The sequence below is a fragment of the Pistacia vera genome, unplaced genomic scaffold (genome assembly GCF_008641045.1).
Source record: "Pistacia vera cultivar Batoury unplaced genomic scaffold, PisVer_v2 Contig121, whole genome shotgun sequence".
NCBI classification, from domain to species: Eukaryota; Viridiplantae; Streptophyta; class Magnoliopsida; order Sapindales; family Anacardiaceae; genus Pistacia; species Pistacia vera.
In genome coordinates, this window is record NW_022195260.1 from 1,931,563 (window position 1) to 1,959,042 (window position 27,480).

The following is a 27,480-nucleotide window of genomic DNA, read 5'->3' on the forward strand; positions in this document are numbered from 1 at the left end:
ACAAATCACAAACTCAATTAACCCGACAAATTGCTAAACCCTAGAAACAACATCATTCAACCCAAAAGAATAAATAAAACCCATACGGAAACCAGGAACTTAACCACTTCAATACAAATTCAAAATGCAATAAAACCCAAATAGCAACCCCAAATCCCGTTTGCTTTGAATCCTATCCGTCTCCAACTCCCAAAGGCTGAACCACCACCGTGACACCGTCTGATCTGTCTCAACATCTCCATAACTCCATTTTCTGGCCTAATCACCACCATGACATTTCAAATTCCGTTTAAATCCTTTGTCTCTACTCTCCAATTCCCTATTCATTTTCGATTCAATATTATGCAGTAACTAAGCACGACTCCACTTCAGTCTAGTCGATCACCGATTCAACTGCCGAAGGTAAGAGAAATCTTAAAATCGTTTGTGTATTTTGTTGATCGATTTCCGACGAGGGAGGCGATTTCAGAGGCTTGAGTTGCGATCGATTTCAGCAACGATTTCAGACTCAAAGAGTGGATTTCATTGAGATTGAGTGGCGATTTGTGTGGGATTTTAGATTTTTATATTTGTGTTAACATTTTTTCAGAGGATTTTGCATAGAGAAAGGAGAAATCAGAGAAAATGAAATTAGGGATTTTTTCCCCTTTTCAGACACTGGTCCGATTTTTCAATCGGTTCGGTCCGACCGGCGGTTTACACTGTTTACGTGGTTTATTGACGGTTTATAACGGTTCATTTATTAATGTCGGGTTTTATGTTGGCTCGAATCGGACACGTGACTGGATCCCGGTCCGGTCCGCCTTTTAAAACAATGCTAACCAACTAAAACCAAATGTTGTTAAGCAAGCTATGCCGGGAAGAAGAAAACCAAATACAATCTGGCAGTCTGCATACAAATTGGTGTCAAACACAATCTGTAAAGTGTATAGCTTCATTCTTACAGTTGAAAGCAAAACAAAAATGACGCATAAATGAAAGGATAAACCAATGATGAAAGAAACAGAAAGGCACTGCAAAAAGAAAAATAAGCGAGATAATAAAGAAAGATAATTCGTCCAGCAAGAAGGTAACTGTTAGACATTTAGAGGACTTTATTGTTAAACAATTTCAAACCGTTCAACTTCTCGTGTTTTCAAAGAATACAAGATTTTTATCATACATATACACTATCTATATCACAAATTACAAACGAAGTAACATGTCCTGATAACACAAATTCTTAGCGCCATTTAAGGTCCCCAACTTGGCCCAAGTTCTTCTCAAACTTCTGTGTATAGCTTTCTCCACTATGCTCATATCATCCCTCATCTTTGATCGGCTTAACCTTCAATGATTCATATTCCAAGTACTACCGCAGCAAAAACCATCTGACCGTAAGTCACACAACATGCTTAATGTAAAAAGACATAGTCTTGACTGTTTCTTATGGTTTCCAAGGTGCTGGAGGTGGTGGTGGAGTCGGGAACATTGGAGGAACAGCGGAGAAAATGGTGTTCTTATCAATGCCAGTACTCTTTTCGCCTGACAATGCCACAAGAGCAGCTACCAAACCTGCATTTCCTGCAAGAGTTGGCTCTGTATAATTGTAATTAGTTCTCACATCATGGAAACCGTCATGCTTGTCAGGACCAGCAACCATGGCTCCAACAAGTGTATTTGGGTTTGGCTTTTTACTGTCCCTCCATTTCCATCCTCCTTTACAGTTATATCTGATCTTATTCTTTGGTATAGAAGCACCTCTATGGTGGACATGTTTTGGATAATGATTACCAAAACCCACTATGTAGCTCATTTTCCGAGGATTTTTTCCAAGGATGTAATCAATCTGAAAAAAGCAGGAGCAAAAGAAACACGGTTATTAGCTACCATGTGTCAACAATATTTATAAATGTGCAAGCAGAATCAAATTCCCTGACCATTAAAATTAAGGAAAACGGACCTGGGTCTTAGCAAATTCACGCAAGACATCAGTTGAAAAGAAATTGGGTCCACAATACCATCCAGGCGTATCTGCAGCGTCAAGATAATCACTGAATAAGGTTGCCAAGAAGGCTGCATTGGCAATGTATTGGAGAGGCTGAGGCCTTCCATGGTTTAATTGAATCAAGCCTCCTGTGAAAGATCCCAAGAAGTTAAAAGTCAGATCCCAAAAAACATGTGGGTAAACATATAAAAAAATGGTCAATCAAAAAAGTAAATGTACTTCACCTTTGGTTCTATTAAAGCTTGTGAAAACCGGAAGGAATGAGCACATGGTTATGCTTGTTTGATTGTGGAATGTCCTCAACATTTCTTCATATGGATACCCAGGGCTCAAGAACAATCTCAATCGGCTTAAAAGTAGCTGGAAAAACAAATAGGATATCAGCAACTAACAGCCAAGCTCCAAGGGTTCTAAAGACAGCTTTAACATAAGCAATCAAAAGGTGTCAATATACATTAGTAAAAACATGTTTGTATTTCCACAAAGCGATAAATCAACAAAATCCAAAAATGTAGCATGTAGTCTTCACTTATACTAAAGACTTGCTCATCAACTTAAATTTTGATTCTATGAAAGGAAAGGACAACAAAATTAAGTAAGTGAAGAATAAATTATATCCATTGACCCCCAAAAGATGCTCAAAACAAGTTCAATTATAATATGGTGATCTGAATCTGGATGGATAACCCCAAACTGGATCAAATTATAAGCTTGGCAGCATAAATATCACAGTGTGCACAAAACGAGAGTGAAAAAGCTGATTGCATAGCTAATTACACAAGTTAAAAGGATAACACGAAGATAGATGAAACTTACCGCAGCACCGGCAAGCTTGTTATCCCAGCTAAGTACGCTATTATCTAGAATTCCCCAGAAAGCCCCAGCATGTCTAGCAATACCAGTAGTAGTAGCGAGCTGAAGATAGGAAGAATTCCCAGTCGCATAGTACAACCAAGCTCCACCCCAAATAAACTCATCCCAGTAACTAGTAGAATTATAGAAAATCGAAGCCTCATTACCAGCACTGTATCTGCCTCGCTGCTCCCTGGAGAACCTAAAGAGCGTTTTGGCACCATGGACAAGTTTCTGCGAATAGGCCTTGTTGTCCTTAAAAACAATAGATGCAGAAGCCAAAGCAGCAGCCATTTCAGCTGCAAGATCCGAACAACTACTACATTGTGATACAGGTCGATCATAATCAATGTCCTCAGGACGCATCCAACAATAATGATCGTTTTCACTTGTACTCCCACCACTTGTATCGCCCTTCCCAACCTTTCAAAAACCACGAATCAGAAAAATAAAAATGTGATCTTGTCTACTAAGGAAATAAAGTCTCATTTTTTATTTCTTAAATAGCTAAATGCAAACAAATTGAATCGATCAACATATAAATCATTTAGATCAAAATGTGTACCTGTGAAATCATCACAGAAATAGAATCCGCAGTATGATTGAAGGTCTTGAGAAAATAATCAGCACCCCATTTGATAATGTCTTTAACATGGTTGAGTTCACCAGCAGCTTCATATTTAGCACTGTACTCAATCACACTCCAACTCAGCATAGTCATGGCAAAAGATGCTGGGAAATGAAATTTAATAGCATCCCCAGCATCGTAATAGCCTCCCACCAGATCTTTCGTAATACTTGAACTCGACGAAGTCGATTTCCCATCATTCAAACATGAATTACCTCTCCACGACACATTATTATGCTTGGGCAACCTCCCAGCTGTAAATCAATTCAAATAAGCCCCATTAGCAAAAACTCTGATATAGAATGTAAATACAATTTTCAGTTTTCAGAAACAGTTTCCAGATTCAACCTTAGACACTAGCGTGAAATCAGAAAAAAAAAAAATTGTTCTTTTTCATTTCTCCGGGATATAGTACATTTTAATCAAGCCCGTTTGGTTAAAAAGAAGTCATCTTGAGCTCAGATATTAGAATTATTTCTTAATTTTCGAAGAATATTTTCGGATCAGAAATTATAAGCAAAAGAGAAGCTAGATCAAAGACATACATTTCTGAGCATTGAAGAACATGAGGGCCTTGTGAAGAGCGAGGGTGTAATTATCAGGAGGGGCATGAGAATGATGATGACGTGGCACAGTCTTGACAATAAGAGTGATAAAACCAGCCAATAAGGCGGATACGAGGAGAGTTCCGACCGTCCAAACGAAGATCTTACGGCTCACAATGATACATCCCAGATCTACATACTTCTTCTTCTTCTGTTCAGTGGGACCCAAAAGCCAACTCTGCTGCGTCTCATCCAACGGTCTCGACAACGCCGCTCGATCGAAGTCCTGCAGATTCCTGCTGCGGTCGTCGTCGGTGGCGGAGTCCGCCGTGTTTATCTCCAGGGGACCGCCCCATGGATCTCTGCCGTACATGCTCATTTTGCGTGAACTCTGAGCTGAGACAGATCTACCTGTCAATGAAGAGGACGTGAAGAGAGAAAGAAACTGAAGAGTTAAGTTTAAGTAGAGAGGAAGAGTAGTGATTGGATTTGGTGATGCATTCATGACACTAACAAGTCCACTAATCGACATGGACAGTCTGTCTGTTCTCCTTACTTTTTCCTCTGTATTTTTTAGTCTAAAACTTGGAAACCCCCAATGTTTGGTAAAATGACACTAACCTCCCACTTAAATCTTAATATCAATTCAGTTGGACTCTTCAACTAAAACTAATTTGAATTTATCTTATGATAATTAATAATCTAACTCTTACACATCCCAAAATTCCAATAGAGCATTTACAAAGAAATCTTATAAATATTTTCATACAAAAAATAAATGAAAGAGTGAATATAATGAGTTTAATTTTTTGCTCCACTCTTCTATTTTTTTTTTTCCCACCTCACTTTGTATCTTTGTTAGATTTCTTTGTAAGTATAGTATTATTGCTCAGACATACACTAATTGATATAACAAATAGAAATCTTACAAAGATTTTTATACAAAGTGATGTGATAAAAAATAAATAAAAGAAGTGAATATAAAAAGTCAAATTCATCATATTTACTCTACTATTTATTTATTTTTATTTTTTTACAATATCACTTTATATAGAAATATTTGTAAGATTTCTTTGTACGAGTAGTATTACTAACAAATTTATTAACTAATGGGAAGATTGTTGCTAGCAATGTTCCGAAAACCGGACCGGATTATGACTCGGTCAAAGGTCCGGTTTCTGGTTTGATCTGCTGGATCGGTCGGTTGGACCGTATTCTATAAAAAAATTTTAGTCCCTAAATGTTTGAAAATCATAAAAAACACCCCTATAATACTCCCTTAAGGTTTGAAATATGTCCAAAACACCCTTATCACGCGAAGAGACTGGGTGATGGTGGCGGCCGAGATGATCGACGGCTAATCAAAGTTTGGAATCATGGGGCTTTTGATGTATAGGTGCCGACGAATTTGATGGTGGTGTTAGGGAGTTTCATCGGCGTTGGAACTCGCCGGAATCAACAAAAGAAGTCTGACGATCGCATGAACTTCAGGTGGATGGTGAGCGACGAAGGCTAGACGACGACCACTGAAAATGGCTGGGTTTTGTCGTGGAGATGCCATTAAGTCTAATGGTGGTGTTTTCTCCCTCGAACGATGCCGGAATCTGACGGGATTGAGTTGCGATTGGACCGCGATTCAACACTATTCTGACGGTCTAACTGCAACTCAATTCGGTTTGATTAAAAATAACGGTTTTCAGAGGATATTGGGCCAAATATGCCACTGGTTACCAGTCGAACTGGTCCGACCGAACAATTTGGTCCGGTTTTCAGAACATTGCTAATTATAATATCCAAAATTGTGCAGATTTTGACCAAGTAGAAGGTTGTGTGGACTAAAGGTGGAAAAGTAACCTGCCCAGCTTAGCTCGCGGCGGGTTACGAACTTTGGCGGGCCGGGCCTAACCCGCCCGCCAACCCTAAACCACCAGGTTAGGCAGCGGGCCGGGCCGGGTTAGCCCGATTTTTTTATTTTTTTTGTTTTTTTTATTTAACTTTTCAAATGAATAATTAACAATTTATAAATGAATAAATTATAAATTCAAAATTGAGTTCCATAATCATTGAGAAAAATGCAAAAGTCTCCCCCTATCAACAAGCATATCCCTTTAACAGTTTTTCAATCAAAATGAACACACATTTTAGCAAAAACTCCCCCTTACTACAAGCATACCATACACAACTACAATAAGCACAAAAATGCTTTCTTTCTCAACACAAACAACACTTCAATATAAACAATCAATTCACATTCTTCTCCCCCACACATACTTTTCAGCATATCAACTCAATATGACAACTTCTTTGCTCATCATTCTTCTCCTCCTTTTTGTCATGAATAAGAAGAGGTACGTCAAACACATCAACCATATTTCACATAAGCACAAATATGATTAAAAGAAATTCGTAAAGATATATATAATATGAGTTCAAAACATGATGAGAGAAAAATAAACAACAAAATTAAATTATTCCCCATGTGTAACAACAAGAAGTAAGAGTCAAAAGTATAGACAAAGGAAATAAATCCTAGACTTTAAGGCTTGGAAGGGTGTAAAGGTTGGTTTGGCATAAAGGCTTTAAGGTTGCGAAGCTCATTTGTCACTGTATGAGCTAAAAATCGTATTGGACTTAACAAGGTCCAATAACATCGTAAATATGTCACGGCTAAGGCTTTGGCTCAATTCCGATTGAGCTCACGTTTAGAATACCTTGTGAACTGCATGCTATTTGAATTAGGCAATCCCATGAGTTAAGTTGAACTGGGCTCGGCCCATTCGCCCACAACAGTCCATAATAAGGATCAAAATCCTAGTCAATTCACCACAAACGAAAGCTAAAGGGCCATGACATATTGATTTTTATCCCCACGATTGACTGGAGAGTGGGGGACAAACTACTCTCCAAAGCTAAGTATCCCTTAACTTGGAGAGTGAGGGATATACTGTATAGGCCAAAAATCGTATTGGGCCTGACGATGTCCAATAACAAAATAAACATATCACAGCCCAATGCCTTAGTCCAATTCCAATTGGACCTACGCTTAAATCAATCTTGTGAACTAACCACTCTATGAGTTGGGCTATCCTACAAGCTAAACTAAATCGGGTTTCAGCTCATTAGCCCATAACAGTCCTAGAATAGGAATTAGAATCCTATTTACTTTCCACTTTAGTCAAGATCTAGAATCTTACTAGGAGTGGTAACCCTAATCTGATTAAGGCAAATCACAAGACTCCTTCCTAATTTGAATCCTTCTACCATGTAAGACTCAAAGTCCTACAAGGACTTCAACCTTCTGAGTTCACTATATAAACAGAGGCTACCCTTTCATTAGGCATTCAGAAATAACCCATAGCACCTAGCTCTCAAAAGTTCTTGCTCCCAAGAACCGTTACATTATTCCAGTAATCCTTCCTGCTCTCAGCCTTCACTAATATACCTTTAACCTCACATACTTGACTGTTTGAGTGCCTACAGCAACACTACACCGGTGTCACCCGAGCCTTCATGTTCTCTTTTTCTCTCTATGTAGATCCATCAGTTTGTCAAGGGCTCAATTCTCGCAAGATCTGTCCCTTCCGAATCAACCATAGATTTTACTATCTATAGCCTTATCTACAATGGAGGTTGGTTTTGTAGCATTTTCAATTGCAGTGCAAGAAGCCGTTTGGTTGAGACGGTTTATCAATCATTTGAGAATAATTAATGTCGCTATTGCACCAGTGAAAGTATACTATAATGTGATTGCAATTATGACATGTTCATAAGTTCTTGGGAATTAGTTTATTGTAATCTCTAGGGGCGAGCGGTTCTGGGTATCCTGCATTTTTTGGAAGAACCGGAACTGGAACCGCACAGTGCAGGTTCTCAAAAAAAGGAACTAGAACCAGAACCGCACAATGCAAGTTCTTAAATTTAAGGAACCGAAACTTAAAATGCAGGTTCCGATTCCTTTCCTAGGTGCCCTATAAAAAATCAATTACCCCCCTATTAGTTTAAAAAATGACAAAAAATACCTTAAAAGTTTACAAATATACCCCTAACAAATTTTGAGTACTCATTCATTTATGTCCAATGTGACTCATAAATCCTCTAATCTCTAGGCAACATTTGAATTCAATCAATTCATCACAATTCACATAAAATTCCTTAATCAAAACCAAAACACAAACAATTAATTAAATTAATTAAACAATCATACTATAAATCTATAATTTAATATTATAATTAATTAAATTTCTAATCATTTAATTAAATATTGTACTAATGTTTATAATAAAATATTATAATTAATTAAATAATGATACTATAAATCTATAATGTAATGTTATAATTAATTAAATTTTTAATCATTTAATTAAGTAATGTACTAATGTAGTAAATTACTAATGGTTATAATGTAATGTTATAAATTTATAATTAATTAAGTAATCATTTAACTATGTAATATTATAATTAATTAAGTGATTATAATATAATGTAATGTTATTATTAATTAAGTAATTATTTAATTATAATGTAATGTTATAATTAATTAAATTTCTAATCATTTAATTAAGTATTGTACTAATGTTTATAATAGAATATTATATGTAACTTTTGTTTAATACGGTCATTTGGAGGGTTTCCATTCAACCCCACACACACACACACACAACTACACTATAAATAACCCCCAAATCTCTCATTTTTTCCACACCACTCAATCTCTCTACTCTAAATCTCCAATCAAATTCTCATTCAATTTATATTTATATTTATATTTATAATTTATTCATATTATTTATTTATTTATATTATTCAATTTTTTCTATTTTTCAATATCATCTCTTATTCATATTATTATTTAATTTTTTTTCATTTTAATTATTTATTATTTTATCATAAATTCATGATGAATTCCCGAAATGATGCATTCGGAGGATCATCCCCAAATGAGTTTTACGTTCCATCCACTAAAGAAATAGAAGGGTTCAATCCATTTTCACCCTTTCTTCCAGAGGCAGCAATTGTAATTCCACAACTACATTCAGTCGGGACGAGGTGTAGCTAAACGCATGCGAGCTGCGAGTCAATGGGCATGGGCATAGCCCAACCCCCTCGACCGTCAAAAAAGGTCATGTCCGATGTATGGCGATACTTCATCAAATCAAAACGGCTAAAGACAAATGGGGAGGGGGAAGAATCATGTGGAGTATGTAATTTCTGTGGAACCATTATTGGTGCTGAGAATGGGACTTCGACGATGCGACAATACTTGGAGAAAAAGCACCCCCAAATAATGCAATTGCCCAGTACATCTTCAACTGGATCAGGTAGGCAAATTCAAACTCAACTTAATTTTAATCCACAATCCTCAACTCTCTCAACATGGCAATACAATGCACATGTTGCACGAGAAGAAATAGCAAGATTCATAGTTGCTACAAGCTCTCCCATTTGTTTATCTGAAAATCCTTATTTTATTCACAAGATTAAAACTACATTTTGTCCAGCATATACCCCTGTTAGTAGAAGTACAAGTAAAAGAGATATACTAAAACTTTATAAAAAAATAAATAATAAACTTAAAAACGAATTTTAAAATTTTAGGAATATATCTATTACACTTACATCAGACATATGGGCTTGTAGATCAAAAACAGATTTTTTAACTTTCACAGTACATGTCTTAGATCATAATTGGGGTTTACAACAAAAATTGATGGGTTTTAAACCATTATATGAAAAACATAGTACTGAGACTATTTATTTTACAATTCTTGAAGTTTTGCAAGAGTATCTATTAACTGATAGAGTTGTAGCGCTAACGCTTGATAATGCAGCTGCTAACACCGCGACAATCTCTTTATTTGAAAAGAGATTGGATCTGCATGGTGAAGGCAAATTTTTTCATCAGAGATGTGCTTGCCACATCATCAATTTGATAGTTAAAGCAGGTTTAGATGCTATACATTCGAAGATGGAGAGGGTGCGTGCGAGTATCGAATTTATCATCGGCGGTAGCAATAAAATATGGTAGGAGTATGTCAAATATTGTAGGCAAGAGGACCCACCGATTCGACCTTTGAAGTTATGTATGGATATGCGTATCCGTTGGGACTCCACCTACTTGATGTTAGAAAAAGCTTTGCCAGCTGCAAAACAAATTACAGATTTCATCAACCAGAAGCATTATCCAAAAGAAGTTGTCAACTATGATGATTGGGCGGTTTGTGAACTTTTTTTATTCATTTCTTAAAATTTTTTATGATTCTACTAATACATTAAGTGGTATTTATTATCCGACTACTAATTTAGTGTTAGATATTTTACTTCTAATTGCTAAAACTTTTGCTAAATATAGATATAATGAGGTTTTAAGGGAAATTGTTTCAAAGATGAAAGAAAAATACGAGAAATTTGGTTAGATATTCCATTCTTACATGGATTAGGCCTTGTTGTAGATCATATGTTTAAATTACACATAGTTAGTAGTATAATTACTGAGTTAGGCCAGTATTTAGGACATGATTATACGTCTTATTTGACTGACTTTAAGCAAAAATTAGAAAACCTTTTTTCTTTATATGAGAACGGCTACAATGGAAGTGGAGGTGGAATGTTCAGGAGAGATGATTAGGACCCTGATGCAGACCTGTAATAACTGCTTTATACTAGAATACTCATAGAAATATATCAAGTAAAATACATTTATATTAGTAGAAGTAAATGGGCCCAAAATTTTCTTTTATTACATATAAACATTCTTTATACAAAATAGATATCATTTACAAAATGCCATTAGAACAGTGGACAATGTAGCCATTACTCCTCGCTAGCCGACGCCTATACGACTGTGTTCTCACTTAGATCCTGCAACCACAAAGAAAAACAACGGGGTGAGCACAAAATAATGTTCAGTAAGTAAATCCTCTACTCGACTGTCCCCGTAACTCTTTCTCTTAATTCTTTCTTTACACTTTTCTATTTCTCTTTCACACGGCTCTCTTTACTTAACTTCTGCTATATGTCACGGCCTCATCTTATCGGAGGCACGGCCGGGTGGAGTTCACACAGCACCAACCCACTCTTCGTGACTGTCGGGTGGAGTTCACAAAGCACCAACCCGCTCTTAGTAACTACCGGGTGGAGATCACAAAGCACCAACCCGCTTTTAGTAACTATCGGGTGGAGATCACAAAGCACCAACCCGCTTAGTGTTTTTCTCGTTCTCTCTACTTTAGAGTAGTTCATTCACAAAGTTCTCTACTCTTTCTCAGGCCACTACTCAATGCACGATTAATGCATATGGATGGTTCTTCTCCACTAATGCACTCATGAAATGCCAACATGTAATGTTGCAAGAATTAAGGTTTACTACCCATGCTTATGATTCTCGTAGGCATTTCATCAAACAACTAATGTGCATACATAAACTCTACTTTATCTATGGTTCCACTCCTCTCTTGAACCATCCAAAATGGGAGGAAACTCCCTCACAAAGTTATAATTCCTGTCATAAAATAACACTTCCAAAAAGATTTCTCAATCTTCTCCAATTTCATCTCAAACTACATGCCCAACACACATCTCAATTCTCATAATTGAAGTGTATTTAAGAACTACAAAGCAAATAGTCATTTCCATCTCAAATCTCAATAACAAAACATACAACATGCATACATAATTTCTATTCAATCTCTACTCAAGAAAGTTCTCAAATCTCAACTTGGGTTGGGATTTACTTACCTTATAATAGAGAGATCTCACTAGCACTTTCCTTTCCTTTACAATGTTTGTCTCTTCTCTACCCTTTAAACAATAACACCATAAGACTTCAATATACAATATATGCAAAACTTCACATCTAAAGCAAGGATCCTTACCTTAGGATGCCTTAGATTGATTTTCTACCCCAAACTACTCAAAAAACCCTCTAAAATTCTTGAAAGGTTGAAGGGAAAGTTGAGAGGAAATGGAGAATGGAAGAGGCGGTGGAAGATGAAGAATGAAGGGTTCACTAAGCTTAACCCCTTTTTAGCTCAAAATATCTTCATTCATTCCTATATTGCCCTTACTTTTTCTTGAAAACTCCATCCTTGTCCTTTAAATCATTACAATCACACCCCCACTCTAACATATTCTCCATAAAATTTTCTTACAATTCACTCCCCACTCTTCCTGCTAATTAAGGGTAGAAAGGTCATTTTACCCCTATGGAGAATTCTCTAGAAACCTCAAGAAACTTTTCTGCCAACCCGTCGCCACGGCGAAGAACTTTCCATCGCCCCGACAAAAAATTACAAAACCGACACCGCATTTACAAAGCCAACATCGCCGCGGCGAAGACCGACATTCCAAATTTCACCAAAACTCAACCAAAATCAAGGCAAACACTCAACCAAGGGCCAACCAACCAAAATGACAACGTGCAAGCTCAAATGAGAACAAATCAATAAACATTCAAGCAATACAACATAATTGAACTACGTACCTCAAGTGGGGCATTACAAGACCTCCGTCAAGGATCGAGCAAGTAGATGTATATGGAACATGGCAGAAGTAGCAACTCCAACTCATACATACATGGACCAAATGAGCTGAATCGCTACCTACAAGTGGACTTGTCCTTCATGACGATGAAGGAGAAACGTGACATGGATATTCTTCAATGGTGGAACCAACATGAAAATCGATTCCTCATTGTAGCCCAAATGGCACTTGACATTTTATCTGTGCCGGTTTCTACAATTGCATCCGACTCAACATTTTCAACGAGTGGTCGGATTGTTGAAAACAGAAGATGTTCTTTAACCGATGAGATGATTGAAGTGATAACGTGTTTATGTGATTGGATTCATTTATAAAGAATACTACAACAGCACCTTGAAGATCTCGAACTACTCGAACTCTTTAGGAATACAGATTTGAATTATTTAAATATTGTTGACGATGAAGATGAATAATTTAATAAAAAATTTATTTAATTGTTTATTTGTGAAACGTGAATGTGTAAAATGTGAATATTACATTTATGTTAAAATTAACTATTTATTTATTTATTTATTTATAATTTTTTAAAATTAATTAAACTTTTAGAAACTTACTAATCTACCCCTAAAAATGAGTAAAAACCCCCTACAGAATTTCATTTCGCCCCTAAAATAGAAAAAACGATCAAGGGGAAAAATAAATTTTGTAGGCCCATAGGATCGGTCCGGGTCCTAAAATTGCTCATGGGCTTGGGACCGATCCCAGGCCCATGAGCGACTGGTCCCAAAAGGACCAGTCCCAATGGGCCTAGGCCCAGGCCTACTTGGGACCGGTCCTTAACCACCTCTGTAAATTACTAACGTTTATAATATAATGTCATGATTAATTAAGTAATCATTTCTTTATATAATGTTATAATTAATTATGTGGTCATACTATAATGTAATGTTATAATGAATTAAGTAATTATACTATAAATCTTTAATATAATATTGTAATCAATTAAATTTCTAATCATTTAATTAAGTAATTATTTGTTTATAACGTAATGTTATAATTAATTAAGTAATCATACTATAAATTTATAATGTAATATTATAATTAATTAAATTTCTAATCATTTAATTAAGTATTGTGCAAATATAGTAAATTACTCATGTTTATAATATATGTCATAGTTAATTAAGTAATCATTTAACTATGTAATGTTATAATTAATTATGTAATCATACTATAATGTAATGTTATAATGAATTAAGTAATCATACTATAAATCTTTAATGTAATATTATAATTAATTAAATTTTTAATCATTTAATTAAGTAATTATTTTTTTATAATTTAATGTTATAATTAATTAAATTTCTAATTATTTAATTAAGTGATTTACTAAATTACTAATGTAATGTTATAAATTTATAATTAATTAAGTAATCATTTAACTATAATGTAATGTTATAATTGATTAAGTAATTATTTAGCTAGTAATGTATTAATGTTTATCAATTTATGTTATATAATTAATTAATTACTAATTTACTACAGATATACTTAGAACTTGATAATTGAAGTAAATAACTAAATATTATATTATTATTCAATCAAANATAATTAATGAGACGAGCAATATTTATATGTAATAACCTTAATTAGTCTCGATTTGGGAGAAAAAGATTACCATCTTGTCCTTCTTCAAACGGATTTTATTAACAGATTCTTACAGAAAGTGGGTAATTGTTGTTTTCAAACTTTTTGGATTGTAAATTTCCGTTAAGACAAAGTTTGGGTGGGAGGATGTTGTTCGGCCTTATTAAATATATAATTTGTTACCAAAACAAAGTGATAATAACAAAGAATTTATCAGTAGCAAAATTTACTAGGGATAATAATGGTTCTTTACATCTTTTCCATGAGGCTACTGTGTCAAGGTTTTAGAAAAATCCTAGCGGATATTGTTAGCAGAGTCAGATCCAATTTCTTGGTATTGTTTCATTACATTTTCAAATACTTAAGGTATTTGAGGATTCTACATTAACTAAATAAAAATGCATGATTTCATAACTCTAGATAATCATCAAAGTCAGTAGAGACCTAAAAAAAGAATGGTAATTAAATATATTTTGTTTATCTGACACATAAACTTGTTTCGGAGTAGTTGGATTAGATATTCTTAGAGTTCCACCTAATTAATTAAAGTCTTATATAGGAAAAAAGGAAAATATCTTTCATACAACAAGCCAATAAAAAAGTAAGTGTACTCCACTCGCGTTGTTGTGTATAAACTATATAATTAATACTTACTGTATATGACCAACAGAATATTTATGGGTATTTGACCATAGTTTAAGATTCTCTGACGTATAAATTATTTAGAGGTGGGCAAGGCCTGGGCCCAGTCAATCCCGAGCCCAAATCCTGAAGGATCGTCCTAGGCCTATGAGTTTTCCTAGGGCCCGGACTGGTCCTAGGCCCATGGTTTTCCTAGGGCCTAGACCAGTCTTAGGACCGGTCATGGGCCTATAGGACTGGTCCTAGGACTGATCTGGAAATTTTCTTTTTATAAATTACATTTTACCAACTAAATTTATTATGTATTTCAATTATTATAAGGGGTTTTTGATATTTTTTAGGGGTTTATGTAATTTGGGGGGTGGGGAGTTTAAAAAATTAACAGACCTGGCCCAAGAGGAGGGATCGGCCTCGGCCCGGTCCGAGCATGCTATGGGAGTTAGTCTTATAAGGTGGCACTTGTTTTTTAATCTGAAAACTATTGTATAGTATTGAATCAATTTATTTATTTATTGAATAGATTTGAATAACTGAATTTGATTATGTTTATAAAGAATATATCAATTCATACACAATTTATTTAATAGATCGACCAAACAAATCATAATAAATAATCTTGTGTAGAAATAATCTAATGAATTATGGAAGTTCAAACAATTGCTTCACATTGTAAGGCCCTGTGACATTTGGTAATCCGCTCCACATAAGCTCAGCCAATTGACTGTTCGCCCTTTCTGTGGTGTGGCCTCTATCAAAGAACACATACTCACTAGGATTTGAGTAGAGATTATAATCATTGGGAAATAATACAGTCACCAAAAGTTGTATACCGAATTTATGCACCAAATAACGTGACAAAATCTTGACCGTCGATTAATTATAAATTAATAGAAATCCTGACCGTCGATTAATTATGAATTAATATTAATCGACGGTCAGGATTTCGCTACATCATTCAGTACATAAATTCGATATACAGCTTTCAGGGACGGTAACATTACTCATAATCATTTGTTCCCGTAACTCCCCCTCCACAATTTTGTCCATTAAATTGCCCAGTGCCACAGCATGCTATCATCCTTTCTTTAAAACCTTCATGCAATTAAATATTTAGTTTAAATATAAATTAATTGTATCAATTAGGACATAATTTCGAACCAGTCAAAGTTAATCATACCATGTTTTGAAGCATTGGTAATTCTATCAAGAAGTGCGTTATAATGATCAAATATAGAATATTAGAAACTAGTTAAACGTGTTTGAGAGAGCTTTGTTCTGCATTCTTCTAGGTAGTAAATACTTTTTATTACAACTTCCGTTGAACTGATGATAAACTTGTTTAATCAATGGCAAACAACCCGCCGGTGCAACATTCTTGAACGCAAATTTCCTTCCACCTAGCTCATATATTTCCTGCAAGGAATTGAAAGGCCACAAAATTAAGAAAAAATGTTCTTTAAATTGTAATGTAATTGATTGATTGAGAGATTACTACTGATTTTATACCTGGAGTGTATTAGTTGAATTGCCAATCACCATCCTTTGGAATTTTCGTCGTTCAGCTATAGTAGCATTAGGGTTTTTTAAGTTGAAGATTAAGTAATCATTCCCTCCCATGCTAAACAAGAAAACAGATCTCATTAAGACCTCCTTGTCCAATGAACTTGCCACCTTCTTGAAATTGGCTAGTTGCCCTAGAAGGCTTATCTGTAAATCATGCTTGATTAATTAACTGTTAATGTCCAAGATCAACCTAATTATTAATTGCGTCAAAAGAGAGAAAAAGAAACGATACACATACCACGCCGGGTATGGTGTCAAAAACACCTGATCCAGTTGAAGCAAAGCTAACTCCATCGCTAAAGTTTGCTCCTGGTTGTAGGTATGGTGGAACCACAATATAATTACATTCTTAATTCTAATTCTTATCTTTTTCTTCATCCAAAAACTGGAGAGAAAGTGAAAAAAAAAAAATAATATATTATATATATATATATATATATAATTTTACTTGAAGCATGCATTTTATGTATTTACCGATATAAATCAGGATTTGAGACCATCCGATACTCTTCCAGTGGATTGATTGTGGAAAGTTATTCCATAGGGATGTATGCTGTGCAACTCTCATGGTACCATTAAGAACTTGTTAGTCCTGCATCAAACGATGAGTCTCCAAACACGAACAAAAGCTTATGCGCTTGACCATTGCAAGCTCTTGGGTTGAGACTTATTGCACCCAAAATTATGACAAAAATGAACGAACTCAGGCTTGCCATGGATGAGAATCTAAATATTTCTTCCATGTAGTTGATGTGCCGATATGCTTGCCCTTGTTATCACATTGAACTAATAAACTAAACATTGTTGAGTTTTGTCGTAGGAAATTTCTATTCTAAAATATTGAACTAATTAACTAAAATATCGTTGAATTTTGTTGTAGATATTCACATTGTAATATTCATAAGATTTAAATTTTAATCCTTAATTATCAACCAAAGGGAGCATGATTCCCATTCCAGTATTTAACAATTCAAATGCTGTAATTAAAAAACGATTATCTTTTGAATAACATGACTATCAATATATAATTGATAAATTGAAGTTAATAATAACTAAATTCAATAACTAAACCATATGTCTGTAAAGAATAGTTGGGAAAACAATTACTCCTATTTTCGGCTTATACATCTTGTGATAATAGTTGCTCTTATGGTATTTCAAAATACCAAGTTTTAATTGCTTTTGGATTGTTATGTGTTAAAAGCAATTGAATATTTTAATTGCTTTTTGGACTGTTATATATTAAAAGCAATTGAATTGCTGCAATTATTGCAATTCAAATCATTCTTGGGTAGTTATGGTTTTAAAAGCAATTGATTGACTTCAGTTACAGTAAGAATGAGTTAAGGGAAAATGGGTAGATTTTCAAGTATAAAAAGGGGTGGTTTTCTCATTTGAAGAACACAATTTTCACTTGAAAAATCCTTGTTTCCTCTGTGTTTTTTAACTTTCCAGCTTTCCTTCACCACTGTTACTTTTCCTTATTCTGTTCTAAATCTCTCTTGAAGAGTACACTCTAAAAAGAGATTCGTCATTGTATCCTGGAGGTCAGTCTGCTGTTGAGTCTTTTTGCACCATGAAGATTCTTCCGGTAGGGGCGGAATTTTGATCTTAAGGCTAGTGTTTTTGCAGGCTTGTTGTTGTTTTGCTGCTGTTTCGCTGCAGTGTTCGTTGTTGTTTTGCTGCTGTTTCACTGCAGTGTTCGTTGCTGTTTCACTACTCTATCGTTACTGTTTTACTGCTGTTTTCCTGCTAGCTGCTGTTTTCCTGCTATTCTCACTGCTGTCTTGCTGCCATTTTTCCAACTGTTCTCACTGCTGTTTTCCTGCTGTTTTGTTGCTGTTCTTCCACTGTTTTGCTGCTACTGTGTTGTTGCTTATTGGTATTAAAATTTCAACACATCTGAATAACGAAAAGCAATGACCGCACAAAAAATCTTGGAAATTAGATCATAGTCCTCCTTTGAATGGTTGTTGAATTTTTATTTTTATTATTTTTTTTATGATCTGAAGTATTCGGACTAGCTTACACGCACCTCAATTAATCTTTCAGACCTTGGAACTAATGGTCAAGTAAGAGCTTCAATGATTAGCCCTATTAACAATCGATGAAAAACTCGAATTTAGGACCTCTTAAGTAATACACCTAAGAGCCCCTATCGAACAACTCGATCAATTATAGGTAGTTTTTTTTAATGGTTGTTGAAGTTAACTCCTCGAGACTATGTCTTTATCATTTTTTCAATAGCAATTCCCTTTAACTAATTATTAATTTCCAGTCACAAAAAAGAAATGCAATATATAAAAACACATGTGCTTTACTTTTTTCAAGATCAAGGAAAAAAAATAGGGGGATAATCATCCCAAAGTTTTTAGAATTAATGCATGTAATGCAGTGTCAATTAATAATCATAGTATCATACGAAGCATGTAAAACGATTTAAAGGAAAAATATTTTGATGATTAAGAAGAAAATTGTAATATAGTTGTTAATACAGCCTTAATTCTTATAAAATCATAATCCTAAAACAAATCTTAGACATTCAAATTGAAAGTTCAAAAAAATTAAAGCTAAAAAAAATATTTACAAACAATTAACTCAAGAACATAATACAACTATACAAATAATTAACGAATTTAGTAATATTATATACGCATAAGATACAATAAGAAGAAACATTAAAAAAATTCTTAACATCGTTATGTTAATAGAAGTATAATGCTCATCGACTATTGTTTTTGTTATTGCACTTGCATTTCAAGTTCTATTGATTTTCGTTTTTTGTTTATGTTGATGCAAATTTTCGTACCTACTAAATCGTTGAGACATAAACACACGTTAATCAAAGATACTTGGTTGATTCTTAAGAGAATCGAGTAAGATGTATGTGTGATTCCTGTGAATCAGTGTAAGAGACACGAATGATGGGAATGAGGTAGGAGTCATGAGAGGATTTCGTGAATAATAGAGATAGGGAAGCAAGCTTTATTAAGTGGTTCAACCGAGCAATATATTTAAGCCTACGTCCATTGTATCCTTTTTCTTCTCTAAAGTGAATGATTACAGTGATTTTCTTATACAGAATGTGCAGAGAGTTCTGCTCTATTTTCTCCCACTAATCTCCTTTCTTTCCTTTTTTTTTTTTTTTTCTTCTTTCCCCCGATCTCCCTCTCTCTATCTCCTTTTTTTGGGAACTTAATTTGGTATTTATAAGAGTGGAGATGACTGTAACTAGTGGGGTTTTGCGTCAACAGAATGATTGTTTTCTCCGCTGACACAATTTGGGCGATCGAGGTGGTCAAGTGATAATTATACTTACTCATGGTTATAGTTGTAATTAATCGGAGTCTATCGGAGAGTCATCGCTTGGTTAGATGATACAATTGCATGTATTGCACGAGGAGTTCATGTAGATTAGTGGATTTGTCAGGTGTAGAGCTAAGCTTAGTCTTGTTGACATGTGTCTTGTCGCTTCGTGCTGACGTGCATCCTTTTAAGCGTTTTTGCTTGGTTGGCTAGGTGCGGTACTCAGGTTGGGATTATTGTGTTTTTCCTGAGCTTTGAGCCCGGCTTTGTTTCCGCACAATATTTTTGCTTGGATTTGAATGAGCTTTCTGTTCTGTAAATAGATTCTTCTTACGTTGGATACATGTGGAGATATATAATATTTGTAAATTTATGTGAGTCATGTGATTTTTATTCATAGCTTCCACAACAGTATCTTTCTGCACCATCCATGAAGTCATCCATGATTTTATGATTCTGTCATCCAACGCCTTATATTAATTCCAAAATCAATATATATTTTTATTTTTTGTCCATTGGTGAAAATTTGTCTTCTTCTTGGGAATTCGTTCAGTATCGTTTTCATATTATATTTTGAGAAATAAGATTTGAAGAGAAAAAAGAGTTTGTTCTATAAAATCAATATCAAGTTTTAAGATATAAGTTCATAAAAAGTTTTTAATGGGTTATTAAAATTTAGACTATTATAAATTAATAAATATTATTAAATTATCCTCTTACCATTTATTTTAACACTTAAATCTTAATAGCAGAAATATTTTTATTATTTCAAAAACTTCAAGGGAATTTTATTATTATATCATATACCTCATAGCGATTAACTCTTATTTGGCTCATGAACTTAATTTAATTTATTTAGATTAGATTAATCAGATTTCAATCCACTTAACAATGACATCACACTTGAAATTGAATTAGTATTGAATCTTTTCTTCTTTACTAAAATTGCGTTGGACTGAACTTGACTAATTACAACTCAAAAAAAAAAAAGAAAAAAAACTGAATTGGATTAAAATTTACACAAAAACAAATGCCTATTAAATTTGAATTTAATTAAATTTTTTTTTTATTGTTTGTGATTGCCCTTGGTTTGGACAAAGACAGACTCACATCGTAAGAGTGGGCTAGTGACCCTATAAAAAAATTTCATTAATTACCTTTATTTTTTGTTTTAACTAGATATATTTATATTAATTTTATTTCTTAATTTGATCACACTCTATCATATTCATATATATAATATATATTATATAATATAATATATATATATATAGAGGGTGTGTGTGTGGTGTTTTAACTGGTTTCTTTGGTCCGTCGGGTTCGGAGATGAAGTTGACTTAAGAGTCTGACTGGTCTTCCATGTTAATTAGCAGAATAAACTTTTACTTGTTATTAAAGTGAGAATCTTCTAAATCGCACGATGTGGCATATGGAGATTGGCTAGCTCTTGATATTTAGAATTTTTGCTATTTTAATAAAGATGGCTTGCCCTTAAATTATACTCAACTCTTTGTTGACTTTTTTTTTTCAATTAATTTGGGCCAAACATTAATGATTCGGCAAAGAATTTAATACATTTATCCTTTTCATGAAGTTGATTTTCAAACTATAGTTTAAAATTTATTCTTCCAAATTCTTTTCATAAAGTATAGATTATAATTTTATATTCTTCCAAATTTCTTTAGCACTATCTTTAGGGTGCTATGTGATAATGACATTTAACACTAATAGATTTGAAAATATATATATATATATATACCTAATCTTATGTGTTTAAGCTGTCCATCATAATTTTTTTTAACCATTATCTTACTTTAATTATATGAATTTTAGTAATTATAAAGTAAAGTATTGTTTAATATGCACACTAAACACAATAAAAATATTTAATGTTTATACTAAAATACAATATACTATATCCTTTCAAATAATATAGCACAATCTTATGCATTAAAAAGTGTACTTTTCATCTGCATATGTATTTATTTATTTATTTATCTCCCTTAATAATCCATGTTTTACATAATCAAAGCGATTTGCTTGTTCTACCAAATTTGAACCCAAACCATTCTATCAACTTTCAATTATGGTGTGTTCGGGAGGTCCCTTGCAAAATTGGCAAAAGAGATAAATTATGGGGTACATTTTGGCATAACACAACAACATCAGTGTTCACTCATCCCCTTTCATCTCTTCTCTATTTTAATATCTTGTGGGGTTTACATTTTATCAATCTTATCCCTAAAAAATGGTCTTTTTATTATTTAGTTTTGAGTACACTTTGTAAAAATATATTAATTAAGTTTACTAATGCTTTTGTTTTGATAAGTTTTTGTAAAAAATACTTAAAAATATATGTTATATCATATTAAAGGTTTAAAATGAAATAAAATATTTATCTAAAGTTGTTTGAGACAATAATTTATACTTTAGAGTTATTATCACATCTTTGAACTTGTGGGTATGTAATAACTCGTTAGCATGGACATCTTCTTATTGAATCCAAAATATTTCTAAGTTCTAAAGCATGTTTAGAGTTTTGTGATACAAAATTTTTTGTATTTTCATACAATCATCCCCAAGATTATCTTTTTCCTTTTCTTATTTAATTGTAGCAATGATTTCTTCTTCAGTTAAAGCATATTCCAACTTGTTGATCATTTGATTGAAGAAGACATTAATATCCATTTAGTTAGTGCATATTTTACCTTTATACCACTTACGCTAAGGATAACTAAGTCAAAACAATAATTTTTATAACTATAACTCTATTAAGTTATAACATTCTTATAGTAATAAAATTAGTTTGGTCTCACCATTATGACTATAAATAAATATTATTTCAATCCAAATAGATAAATCTTATCCCATAAGATTTTTAGGTTATTTTTTTATTATTTATTTTGAGTGTACTTTGTAAAAATATACTAATAAAGTCAATTAATGTATGTTTTAAAAGTTTTTATTACAATTACTCGAAAAGAGTTGTATTCTAAAACATCTCAAATTCATTTGATTGGTTTCAACAAAAAATAAATAAATAAATAAACAAACAAAATATATATATAATTTCAATATAATATTATTTTTATATTTAAAAATAGACTCAAGAATCTCGCAGTCTATGAATGTTGAAGAGTATTTTTGGCATTTTCCAGCATATTGTTCTATGAAAATTTCATGATTTTACTTGTTTTAAGAAGTCAACTTAGTCAACTCCCCTTTTTTTATTATATAAAAAACGATATCAAAAGGGTTATTAGACCTCATAGATGGTGTCAGAAGATTGATTATGGAGTTTATGCATATGAGAAACTATGATAACCAACATATATGGAAACCAATCAATTAATATAATGATCGGTCGAATTTATGGTCAAGGCCCTCCTCTTTTCGGGCATACACTACACACCCACACATTTTCTAACATCATCTAAATGGGCTAGTGAAAATAAATACATTAGGAACATAAATAAACATAATATATGAGATCTTTTGTTATTTTTACCATTATCAGAATATTACGACTCCCTTGAGGTTGAAGAAATATTTAAAAATATGAAGGAAACATGAAAGAAATGTGCAAGAGAGAAATATGAAGAGAGAAATATGGAGAAATGTAAGAGATTTTTTACAAGAGAACAATGTAAGAGAAATATACAAAAGATTCTTTCACAATGCCTCCTCCTCCGATGGGAAGACAAGAGTCTTTATTTATAGACAAATACAAGACATAATATTTAATACACATTAAAGAGACATTTAATACATGGCTTGACATATTTGGCTTTTTAGAATTTTTTTTTATTTGCCTACAATATGTGACTCTTATATCTTATATGAGAAATATTGCATTTGAGATGGCAAACTGTCATTTAGTCCGTCTATTTTATAGATAAACATAAAGGACATAAATATTGATTTTAAGACACGTAAAGCTTTAATTATCTAACAAGTTTGTAACGTGCCACAAGTCTTCATCTTGGAAATTGAGACAGCCCATTACTTGAATCCAATTATCAGGAATTTGTCGAGAAGATGAATCTGGATGAGTATCCAGAGAAACGTCTGGAGACTGAGATGGTTGGCCCACAAAGGTATATGGTGCATGCATATATTATTGTTGCTTGGATTTACGAAGATAGTAATTACGAGACTGCTAAAGCTCTTCTTCCTACATAGTATCTAGCTGAGAGTTTGGGTACCACCATTCTAGATAGTCTGAAGTGACATTTAATTGAGCAGTGATGGAACGTATGCATGTTTGTTTGGCTTGGAGTAATTTCTTAGTGTACGTTGAAGGAAAGAGCTCCCACGGGGCATCATCGCGAAAAGATGGCCATATCTCATCTGGAATCGTCTGATTTTTCTCAAAAAGGATTTTCTGAATTGACCTAATTTCAATAGGATGGTCAAACATATAATAGACGAGATCATATGGATAGGACCAACGAAATGTGACTTGATGCTGTGAAAAACATAGGCCATCGGATCTGATGGAGTGGTGTTTATGAAAAAACATGATGGACCATGCCATTTTGGTGGACATAAGACCCCTATATCGGGCAAATTGATGAGCAAACATAGACTTTTATTTTTCCAGGGTTTTGAACCATTTGAGAAAAGTCATCAAAGGGTGTAACTTAGAGGTTGAGGTTGATTGATACGGGGAAATCATTTTCAACATATAATAGACCGGGAATTGAATTGCACTGTGGTACTGGTGTAACATATACCAAAAGAACCATAATAATTCTTCTGAAAATATGATATCTGGACCCGAAGGTAAATAAAATATTTTTGAAAAGGGGTAATCTGGATGGACACCTAACATATCATACATGGATTGTCCACATTTTTCAATGCATTGAATCTGGTAAGAAAACATGAGGGTGGTGGCATTTTCATCAATGGTATGAGTTCGAACAAGGTCATCAAATTCAGGAGATGTATCCGGCGTATGGTTTGGTAAAGAAGAGGATGAACAAGAACTAGACTGGGTTAGTGGTTGATACATGAAACAGGGAAGTGGTTTGGACCTAGGGTTTATGAAACAAACTTGTTTAGTTTTAAGCCTGGATAAATAATCAGCAATGGTATTGGTATAACCTTTGATGTGCTAGACGGTGAAAGAATACTTGCTGAACCATTCTGCCCATCGAAGTAATTGTTGATGTGGAACCTTTTTCTTATTGAATCAGAACATTTGATCAAACGATTTCATATTTGTTTCAACAAAGAAATGATGTCCAACAAGATGGAATTCAAACCTTTCAATAACATTTTTTACCGCTAATACTTCCTTGAAAGAAGAATGATAATGTTGTTGATGTGGTTTGAACTGTCTACTTTAGTATTCACACAAATGTCATGTTTTGTCATCATCTTGTTCAAAAAGCACTACACCCCAATGAGTGACACTAGCATTCATCTAGAGAATTCGTTTCTTTGAAGAGGGAATCTTCAATGGTTATGTATGGAAGGATTTGCGTTTAAGACTCTTGACTGGATTGGTTTGCTTGTTAGACCATGAAGGAGGATTCTTCTTAAGCATTTGGGAAAGTGGAGAGGTGAGTTGAGAAATGTTAGGAATGAAACTGCGCATGTAATTGGTAATTCCTAAGAATTGTTGTATTTCTTTCTGGGCTGTGAGAACATTTGAGAATTTCTGTAACTCATTAGCAATATGAGGCTGGATGTCATTTTTGCCATCAATAATGACCATACTAAGAAAATCAATATTTGTCTGACTTAGCTTCATTTTCTTCTTAGAGAGCATAATACCATAAGTGTAATAGCCGCTTTCTACTCAAATACTCATAAAACATATACATAATAAAATACATATAAAGTAGTATATAAAAAAATTGGGCCCAAATTTTTCTTTTATTAAACATATACATTCTTTATACAAAAAGTTGTATCATGTACAAAAGCATCAAAACAAGGTGGACAGTGTAGCCATATCTCTTCGCTTGCTGACGCCCTTCCGACTGTATCCTCACCTAGGTCCTGCAAAACATAGAAAACAGCGGGGTGAGCACAACTAATGCTCAGTAAGTAAATCTTCTACTCATCTATCCCCGTAACTCTCTCTCTCTAATTCTTTCCTTACAATTCTCATTTACTTTCTCTTCTCTCTACTTTCTCTTTCTCAAAACTCTTTTTACTACCTCTCTTTAGTAGTCACGGCCTCATCTTACCGGAGGCACGGTCGGGACTAGCTCCCACTCTACGTGACTTCTACTCATTCTAGCCGATCGGACTTGGTTACGCATGGATTCGAAACCTTTGGCCATGTGAGTGTATGAACTCTCTCTCTCGGGTATTCTTGGGTATAGCCCTCATCCGTATACACTCTCACGGGCTACACCACTTCTCTCTCTTATACTCATGCCGCTCTCTCAATGCAGCGTACATGCGAGAATACTCTATCCATACTCACAGGTTCTCCATCGCACAACCTACTCTATTCACTTATTTAGCACTACTTTCTCTTTATTCTCTAGTACTCATTCTCTCTTTCTCTTTTTACTCTGAAAGTAGCTTATACTCACATTCTCTACTATTCCTCAAGCTACTTCTTAAGTGCACAAATAATGCGTATGAACGGCTCATGCTCACTAATGCACTTATGAAAAGCATAAATGCAATGGTACATCAAAGACAGTCATTCTGCGCAGGTCACACTAAAAAAGGCATAACTTGAGTTATACACATCGGATTGCTACGGTTTTTATCTCGTTTTAAAGCTTAGAGACAGGGCTATAACTTTTATGTTTTGCTCTAAACCCAGTTCAATCCGTAATATACCCAAAACATACTCAAAAGGTCATAGCTGTGACAGGGCAGTTTCTCACTTAGGCATTTCATCAAACAACTCATGTGTATACCAAAGCTCTACTTATCTATAACTCTACTTTTCTCTTTAATCATCCAAAATGGGAGGAAAAATCCCTCATACAGTCATAATTCCTGCCAAGGAAAACACTTCCCAAAATATTCATACACAACTCCTCCAACTTTAACTCAATTTCACTCTCTCATCACACATCAAAAGCACTTCTCATAATTTAAGCATATCCAACAACTATGACTAAGCACACATCTCATCTCATCTCAATTTTTCAGTAAGTATAACATATATATACATAATTAAAATAAATCTCTACTCATTTACTTTCTTGAATCTCAACTTGGTTGGATTTACTTACCTTGTGAGGGAATAGCTTCTCTAACACTTTTCCTTTTCTTTGATAGCTTGATTTCTCTCTACAACTTTAAATAACAACAACATAAGACTTTAACCAAAACATACTAAAACTCTCATCTAAAGCAAGAATCCTTACCTTATGATGCTTTAGATTAAAACTGTACTAAAAACTACTCAAAAAGTCCTTAGAAATCCTTGGAAGATTGAAGGAAATTTGAGAGGAAAATAGAGAATGGAAGAGGCGGTGGAAAAGGATGAAATGAAGGGTTCTCTACACTTAACCCTTTTTAGCTCAACTTATACACAAACATCCCCATTTTGCCCTTGCTCTTTGGAAATTCCATCCATATCCTTTGATTCTTTGCAAATACACCCTTATCACCAACACATTCTCTACTAAATTTCCTTATATTTTACTCCTCACTTTTCCTACTAATTAGGGGTAGAATGGTCATTGTGCCCCAAAGGAAGAATTCTCTAGAAACTCATTAAACTTTTCAACTGGCTCGTCGCTGCAGCGAAGAAACTTCCGTCGCCCCGGCGAAAAGTTACAGAGCCGACATTGCCTTACTCAAGCCAACGTCGCCGCGGCGAAGACTGAAATTTTAAGAGTCCTCAA

The 27,480-nt window shown here is 33.9% G+C and overlaps 2 protein-coding genes across 2 annotated transcripts; both read right to left on the bottom strand.

The window, feature by feature from the left end:
• Positions 1-1,377: 1,377 nt before the first annotated feature.
• On the bottom strand, positions 1,378-4,475 carry LOC116113084 (endoglucanase 25-like). Its single transcript, XM_031399242.1, has 6 exons — positions 4,013-4,475; positions 3,405-3,721; positions 2,804-3,262; positions 2,212-2,347; positions 1,943-2,115; positions 1,378-1,828 (listed from the first exon to the last, which is right to left on the bottom strand). Exons 1-6 carry the CDS (start codon positions 4,389-4,391, stop codon positions 1,427-1,429), a joined length of 1,866 nt encoding a protein of 621 aa, XP_031255102.1. The 5' UTR covers positions 4,392-4,475; the 3' UTR covers positions 1,378-1,426.
• Positions 4,476-15,776: 11,301 nt separating this feature from the next.
• LOC116113469 (GDSL esterase/lipase-like) lies at positions 15,777-16,636 on the bottom strand. The gene is made up of 4 exons (XM_031399629.1): positions 16,607-16,636; positions 16,286-16,486; positions 16,090-16,192; positions 15,777-15,871 (listed from the first exon to the last, which is right to left on the bottom strand). The coding sequence occupies exons 1-4, from the start codon at positions 16,634-16,636 to the stop codon at positions 15,777-15,779; spliced, it is 429 nt and encodes a 142-aa protein (XP_031255489.1).
• Positions 16,637-27,480: the final 10,844 nt, after the last annotated feature.

Bases quoted from the DNA above. Each gene is read 5' to 3' on its own strand.
- LOC116113469 (XM_031399629.1), bottom strand. From the start codon at position 16,636: ATGGAGTTAGCTTTGCTTCAACTGGATCAG. The intron at 16,487-16,606 runs GTGTTTTTGACA...CATGATTTACAG, and splicing joins CTTTGCTTCAACTGGATCAG to ATAAGCCTTCTAGGGCAACT. The intron at 16,193-16,285 runs GTATAAAATCAG...AATTCCTTGCAG, and splicing joins ATTCAACTAATACACTCCAG to GAAATATATGAGCTAGGTGG.
- LOC116113084 (XM_031399242.1), bottom strand. From the start codon at position 4,391: ATGAGCATGTACGGCAGAGATCCATGGGGCGGTCCCCTGGAGATAAAC. The intron at 3,722-4,012 runs GTATGTCTTTGA...ATTGATTTACAG, and splicing joins GTTCTTCAATGCTCAGAAAT to CTGGGAGGTTGCCCAAGCAT. The intron at 2,348-2,803 runs GTAAGTTTCATC...TTGTTTTTCCAG, and splicing joins ACAAGCTTGCCGGTGCTGCG to CTACTTTTAAGCCGATTGAG.